Source organism: Osmerus mordax, chromosome 5 (assembly GCF_038355195.1).
Source record: "Osmerus mordax isolate fOsmMor3 chromosome 5, fOsmMor3.pri, whole genome shotgun sequence".
In the NCBI taxonomy this organism is placed as follows: Eukaryota; Metazoa; Chordata; class Actinopteri; order Osmeriformes; family Osmeridae; genus Osmerus; species Osmerus mordax.
The window spans coordinates 14,402,085-14,410,191 of record NC_090054.1 but is presented as its reverse complement, the minus strand read 5'-3'; the positions used below and the strand labels follow the sequence as shown (position 1 = coordinate 14,410,191).

The 8,107-nt window shown below is 44.5% G+C and overlaps 1 protein-coding gene across 1 annotated transcript; it reads left to right on the top strand.

Annotated features, from left to right (window-relative positions):
* The first annotated feature begins 3,002 nt into the window (after positions 1–3,002).
* On the top strand, positions 3,003–7,308 carry plek (pleckstrin). Its single transcript, XM_067236453.1, has 9 exons — positions 3,003–3,093; positions 4,167–4,322; positions 4,588–4,769; positions 4,883–4,974; positions 5,107–5,291; positions 5,544–5,648; positions 5,921–6,004; positions 6,329–6,401; positions 6,533–7,308. Exons 1-9 carry the CDS (start codon positions 3,052–3,054, stop codon positions 6,670–6,672), a joined length of 1,059 nt encoding a protein of 352 aa, XP_067092554.1. The 5' UTR covers positions 3,003–3,051; the 3' UTR covers positions 6,673–7,308.
* The last annotated feature ends 799 nt before the right edge of the window (positions 7,309–8,107 follow it).

Below are 8,107 nucleotides of genomic sequence, written 5' to 3'. Positions count from 1 at the left end.
ACCACACCCAGTGCTTCTGTTGTTGTTAGTCAATCTGTTTTCTCCAACCAGACGTTGGATCTTTCTGCATGGGCTTAGGGCTGGGAGTGCTGGAGGATGGGAAGATTCTGGGGTGACCATGTGGAAGGCTGTCTATTTGCCCCCTACAGAGCCTAAAAGGCTATCAGCATGGACACACATTTCTGTTTGATACTGAAAGATGAAAGAGCATACTGTGTGAGCTCACATTCATTAGAATAAGAAACCCAAACTGATAAGGGACCATGTGAATTAATGCTGTTTCAGAAACACAGCCTTGGTAAATGTTTCATCTGTCGACTTGAAGCCAATACTGAGCTATAGTTTGTTGTGTTTGATTTACACCTCGGTCAACATGAAACAAACCCTGGTAAACCAGCTAGTCAAGTCACATCAGACACTCATCAAGAAAAAAAGAAATATATGGTACACCTGAATGTATAATACACTTGAATATAGGTGAAACCTATACTTTGTTCCTAAAAAAACATTTAATTTGTTCAATAACAGGCAGCCTCGCCAGATCTCCCTGCATGCACTGTTGTCCCAGGCCAGGACTCTGCTGGCCATCTAACCCAGCAGCTGATTAAAAAGTCTGAACCCCTGAGGCTGTTCACAATATGGGATGCATAATCTGCTAAAGCTAGCCCATCCACCTCAGCTGTTTATGACTGCTTGCTGCAGGGCTAAAGGAAAATGACTGTGTGTGGGTGTGGATGTGTGTGTGTGTGTGTGTTTGCACACATGCATGCTGACTGACCATGTGGCGGAAATGATAAATGACAAGAGGTCGTGAGAGGGGGGCACCCAGAGAGAAGGGATGTGGAGGGGGAGAGATTGCGTGTGGCAGGGACTTCGTCACCAGGCCCCATCACCACATGGCCCTTCTCTTGCATACCCCTGGTGAGTGCTCTATGAACCGGGAGAACAAGAGGAGAGAACAGGAAAAGCAGTCTCATTTAGGACTGAATCCAACTTTGGACTCAAAGCGACCCTCAGGCATATTGATCAAGTCAACAGATGTGGTTTGACCAACAAGGCATGGAAAGTGTGTGTGCTGCAAGGTTGATTAAAGCCCTCCGAGGTCCAGGAAGGTTGAGGAGAGGAAGCTCACCGAGTGGATGGAGGGATGAAGCTTTTCCTTATTTCATGGGTTTCATCATGCTTAGCTCACTCACTTTCTCCTGCAGGTGGGCAACAGGCTGACCCAGTTCTCACATCCAGCCCACAGTGCGAAACAGGTTATACGCCTTGCTAGTCAAGTTTCATTCCATCTGTCTATGGAGAGGTAGAGACAGAAATGTAGGAAGAGAGATTATTCAAATAGATACATGGTATATCATGGTATCATCGATAACCTTTTTGTTTGTGTGTGTGCGTGTGTGTGTGTGTGCGTGTGTTTGTGGTGTCCTGGTGAATTCCCTGGAGCACAATGAGAGGTTATGCTCTAAATGTCCCCTGCAGACCTGCTTTGTTTGCCACAAAAATTAATATTCCGTTTCCAGAGTCATCTTCCAATCACTGCCTCTGAAAAATGAGTCTCCTGGTGCCAGTTTAATGAAACTCCATCTCCCAATATTCATCAACAAGCTCATCAACATCATCATCCCTCCTGATGTTTATTAAAAACAAAGGCTGATAGAGGCCAACAGGCAGATCTATATGTACCCGTTTTAATAGGACTACCACAGGCCAGTAACAAGCTTTTCTGAGGCTTGCACAGATAAAACATGAATATAACTGTTTGTAGATAGAAGGCTTTACAGCGTTCTATCTACAAACATACAGCAGTCATGTTTCTAACATGTTTTATTACATTTGATGAATGTAATCCTTTGAAACCAAGTTCGGTTTCTTGTAATGTTCATCTATAAACAGATTCCTCCAACTGTTTCATCTCATGTGTCTGCAGTGTCCCCTAGTGGACACAAAATTAACAATCTGTTCACCTGTGGAGAACTCACACATCAAAAACAAGGTTCCAAATTGTATAAAGAGAAAGATAGCCCTTATAAATACACATATTACATTTTCCTGCATGTAGCCCATGTCAGCACTTCGGTCCACATTGGCTGTTTTCAAATGTGCTCTATAAATAAACTGACTTGACTTGACTTGACCAACCTGTTATAGGGGGTCCAAGTTATGTTGCTCTAAACAGTGCCAGCACCTTGAGAACTACATGCTGGGTTGGAAAAACTTGAGCAACACATTCACATCAACAGGAAGAACAGATGACAATATATTTAGACTTTACTTGTCTACACAGAGTCAACACTTCCCTTTTGACAGGCCGTTGTGTGAAACCACTTCCTTTGACACATGACTCTGATACAAACCGGGTGAGTGATGATGATAGTATTGTGTTGACATACTGACTTTTCTTTGCAATAGTAACATTGCATACTACATCTCAAATGTAAAAAATTCGGTCAATATTTTGCAAAACACACTCAGTGAACAGCCGAAATCATCATCTTAGTCACAACATTCTGCCTTAAATTGCACAATGGAAGCCATATTGCACATTGCAAAAAAGTGACAGACTAATTAAACTCAGGTCACTGGACTTCCTTAAAAAGGATCCTTCAGATGAAATGATGAGATAGTTGCGCTGGAGAGACTCCCCCAGACTGTATGTGTCATCCAATGATACATCCCAGCTCTGACCAGAGGAAGGAGCAATCAGTCTAGAACGAGATAAGGCCACTTCATTTACAATTATTCATTTACAGAAAGAGGTCTACGCTTGTAGGAGGAAGAGAGCTGCTCATCAGCGTTGAGCCACACCCTGCCCTGCCTGAGGAGCACTTCCCCTAGCAGTGTCTCACAGAGGCGGTGGCTGGAGGGGGGGTGGGGGTGGGGGGGTGGTAGGGGCAGGGTGGTTGGGGGGTGAGGGGTGTTCCTCTTTCACGTTTAAAAGTAGGAGGGCGACTGTGACAGCTCGACACAAAGCCAGTCACACTGACACGCAGAAAGAAACGGACACACACAGACACACACGGACACACAGAGCCAGCAGACAGAGAGAGAATGGAACCAAAGCAGATTAGAGAGGGATATCTGGTCAAAAAGGTAAGGAGGGAGAACCAACCCTGGACCCCTGTAGTAGAACCAAAGGGGATTTTGTCATGGATAAGGGGTTGTGCAATCTATTGTCGGTAGGTTTGTGTTGGCTGCAGTAACTTACAAAGGTGCTGATGTCCACATTTTACAGTCATCCCAAAGATGACCATGTTAAGTCTGTTTGACTAGTGAGTGAATGCTGTGGATGGAATTAGGTAGATGTCGTTTAAGGACATGCACAGTCTATAAGTGTATAAAAACGAATATTTGTTTTGTTGAAGTTATAGAATACGGCAGGTTAACTGCTTCTGATTCAGACTCCCATTGGTTGCTTCTGAGTGTGACATAATTCAGCTACTTCTACAATGCTACAATACTGTGTTTGCTCTCTGGTCTGAGCTGACCTTCTGAGTTAATTTCAGGATGTGACAGGCTGGGAGTGAGTGTCAATAAGAAGCTCTCCCACAAACCACAGATCTGAGGGAAGATGCTACATGACTCATGAGCAGTGTCCGTGTGAGGGTGGGGACCATCAGAACCAATGAGTCTGTCATTCCAAAGAGTTATTCTTAGCTCTGGAAAATGATGATGCTTATCTGAAGTCATGGAACTGTTAGAATAGCTCAGGCAGGTGCAAGACTTGCCTGCAGTTTTTTTTACTCAGCTGGTCAACACAACGTGAAGTGAGAAGAAAATCGAAATAATGACATTGTAAAAAACAAAATCATAACTACATTTAGTCATTTAGCAGACGCTCTTAGCAGACGCTCTTAGCATAACTAATAAGACACTCAGTACTTACCCAGGATTTACTGTCAAAATTATACATTTTCCCACAGTTATTATCTAAATGAAGGAACAAAATCACACTTTGTGTGAGTTGACAGTGTTTAGCAAAACTGAAAAATAACCCTGACTGGTATCACTTCCTTTTGTGTTCTGATCGACACAAATGAAAAGGACTGTCTGACCATGTTCTACAGCAGCACTCTACATTACTGTTGAAGGCCCACAACTCTTCAGTACCGGATACAGTCCTGCTTCTTATCACCTATCAGTCATTCCTTTCATCCTTTCTGCAGGGCACAGTGCTGAACTCCTGGAAGGTGGTTTGGGTGGTGCTGTCAGAGGACGGTGTGGAGTTCTACAAGAGGAAGACAGATGCAAACTCCAAGGGGATGATTCCCTTGAAGGGAGCTACTTTCACCAGCCCCTGCCAGGACTTCAGCAAGAGAGTGGTAACATTCTTGACTGCTTCTATGGGGTGTCTATTAATGCTGTACACTCACCATAACCGTCCAAATAGACCAGCCGACCTCATTATAGTACTTCCTTCCTTGTCCTAACACATACTGAGCTCTTCAGTCAGAATTGCTTTTCGGCAAATGTACAGAGTACTGTTACTGCAAACGCTCATCAAACATAACATAACACAAACTCCAAAATGTCCAATCTGACGACCACGGTCCCACCCAACATAAACATACTGTGGTTTTCCCTTAGCTGGTGTTCAAGATCCAGACAGGTAAGAAACAGGATCACTTCTTCCAGGCCACACACCTGGAGGAGAGGGAGGCCTGGGTGAAGGACATCAAGAGGGCCATTTCCTGTCTGGAGGGAGGCCGGAAGTTTGCCAGGAAGTCGACGCGGAGGTCTATCCGTCTGCCTGACACAGTCAACCTCAGGTAGGACCTGACCAAATCTGAAAAGTTGGGTAGCAAGGAATAATAAGCATCAAGCATCATGGTTTACCACCATGTTTGAAGACATGACTTCTTTGTTGTTTGTTTGTCTCCAGTAAACTGTACCTGCTAATGAAAGACCCAGATGATGGAGTGAAGGAGATGAAACTGGAAAAGGATAAGAGAATCTACAATCACTGCTTTACAGGTATTGCATGACCACACTCGAACGCAATTATATGGCAGCACAAATCACCGTTCAATGTTATCAGTGAACCGTTCCTTTCCTCGTTCCTCTCTCTTTCTCCCCTGCTTCCCTCATTCCTTCCGTGTCTGTCAGGTGGTACGGTGGTAGACTGGTTGATCTCCAAGGACAAGGCGAGGAACAGGGCAGAGGCTCTGATGTTGGCCACGGGACTACTGAACGAGGGCTTTCTACAGCCTGCCGGGGACGTCTCCAAGCAGGGGGCGGTGGGTGGAGCAGAGACCCTCCTCCTGGATGAAACAGATGCTCTTTACTACTTTGTAAGTCAGTCCAGATCTGTACCAGCACTGTACCTCGTGTGGGTGGCTGAACTTTAACCCCCATTGAGTTGGCCCTGAACACGATTCAACATCTTATATTCTGTCTTGTTGCGATGTAGGATGTCTATCTTGAATAGGAAAGGAAATGTTTGTGGTCTTGAATGGGATGAATCACACAAGAAAGATCTACCTTTTTTCACTCATGATACCTGTGTTTGGTTTGACACTAAGTGAGCATGTGCGGTGTTGCAGGCAGACAGTGGGTTCTTCTGTGAGGGCTACTCAAGCGATGAGGATGGAGTGTTGAAGGAGGAGTTCAGGGGAAACATTGTCAAACAGGGCTGTTTACTCAAACAGGTGAGACTGCAGGCTCACACTTTCAGAAGCACTCAGCAGCAAACACAAGATTCAGATGTTCTCAACAGCAATGACCAGAAATAGACATATCTTCTATTAATTTCCACCATGGACAATTTCTACCATGGTGGAAAATGAGAGTGCTGCACAAAACAAAAGTAAGAAGGGGGAAGTGCAAGTTCCCAACCACAAAAAGTTAGCGGTGAGTTTCACTGATGAGTGAAACTGCACAAGCATTCTAAAGATGTGGTTCACTGGTTTACTTTACACAGGGTCATAGGAGAAAAAACTGGAAGGTGAGGAAGTTCATTCTCAGAGATGACCCAGCCTATCTCCATTACTATGACCCCACCAAGGTAAAAACCCATCTGAGTTGCATGACACCAAAGCTACAGTTCTGCAGTTGGAATTGAAAAGTTGTTCAACTGTTTTGCTCGTTCTTCTGTTCCTACTTACCCTTCAGTTTGACCTGTTCCCTTGAACGCTGCTTCTCTCTTTCACTGTGTCAAATGTCTTATTTTCTTTCTCCCTCTCCCTCTGTCTCCTTGTCCACTGTCTGTCTATCTGTCTATATCTACTTCTACCTCTATTTCCTTCCACCTGTGCCTCTCCCTCTCTTTCCCTGTCACTTACTTTACCCCTTCACTTTCTTACTCTCTCTCTTTTTCTCATTTTACAAGGGGGATGACGAGCCCCTAGGTTCAATCCACCTGAGAGCATCGGTGATCACAGCGGTAGACCACGTCCCTGATGGTGAGTTTCCGACCAGGGAAGTTTTGCACCATAGGTCCCCCACTGCAACTGACTGAGATATAATGGGAGGTATAAAGCTTCCTTTCATCTCGACTTTTAAAACCTGTTTCCCTTATCCTCTGCTCCCCCAGCCAAAAGGTACGAGGTGGATGGGAACCTCTTTGAGGTCATCACTTCAGACGAGACGCATTACTTCCTCCAAGCAGCTACAGCAGAGGAGAGGAAAGAGTGGATCAAAGCCATGCATACCGTGTCAAAGACAGGGAAATGAAGCTTAGGAACAGCTCATCTCATATCCTGTGTGGAGTGGCATAGACCAGAGAGACCCTGGTTTGAAAGACAATCACTCTAAGCTGGTGCATGAAAGATCACAGACTCAGGTCTTATAGATGCCAGATTCTATAATGTTATTGTTTCTCAACATTTTTTTTCAATTGAAGGGCCATGCATTCATGGCACAAAGAGAGAGAGGAGAGAGGAAACATGTTTCTATTCTCAAAGACGGTCACACTTTCCCTCCACATACACAATCTACAAGCAGAGTGGGAAATTAGGTACAAGGTATATGGTTTGTGAGCCTATCTTTTCTGTTGTGGCTGCTTGTGTAATTTGTTCTGTTCATGTTATGATCCGGCCTTCACAATGAGAGAGAAGGCATTGGGATGATTCAGAAGAATAATCAAAAGTCCAGACAATTTCTGTTCCGGAAAGAAAATGAGATGTCATATCCTGTTTCCTTTCCTTTGTCTTGTCATGATGGCTTGACACATAAGACTCAGCACTGTACAAAATTCCACCAGCAAGTATTTGTTTTCGGTTAATACAGTGTATGCAGCACCTGTAATATACAGTATATCATTCAAATATTTAAACTGTGTAACATTTTCAATATATCCCATTCAATAGATCCAAGGACCCCACTGTCATTTGTACCTCCAAACACATGTACATGTTAACAAAGTACATTCATCTAAGGAGCAGCTGTAAAAACAAAGTCTCAATTTGTTTTTTGTATTAGATTTGGGTCTAACCGCCCACTCGAACCAAGGAGCACCGTGTTAGGGAAGTGATGGTTCTACAGCATTCTCACATGAACTATGGTCCTGTTAGAGACCTCCATTAATTCTCGAGGTGCTAAAGCCAGCGGCGGTTCTACACGGGGGGCTACAGGGGCCAGTGCCCCTGTAAAAATGTCCCTGGCCCCCCCTGTGGCCCCCCTGAGCGGACTGATTTTTTTTTTTTTTACACATTGTTTTTTGTGGAAATCATCCACACACACCTGCAGCCAATATGCTTGATCTGTGTGAAGGCAGGAGTCCTCGTTTCACCCTGCCTCTATAGATTTGTACATGGTCTCTGAAGTGTGGAGTGGTCATTCCATGAGCTCTGAGCTTGGCCCTTTGGGTATAGAGTCAGAGTCCATAGAACTGTCACCAGTTCTTGGATTCATCACAATGCCAAACGTTTTGCTCTTGGCTCCAGTGGGAATGTGTTATTTAGTTGTGTTTGACAGCACTGCTCTCCTGATGGCAGACTGACCTGAGAGTCTCCTCCTCACATTCTGAACTTACACATCTCATCAGGATTTGTTCTCTAGTCTGACAAGGGCCACCTTCAAGTCACAAGCATGAAGCCTGTGTACATTTGTGGCTCTGTTCAAGCATGTAATCACGGGTTGAACACAAGAGGGCGATATACACCAACAT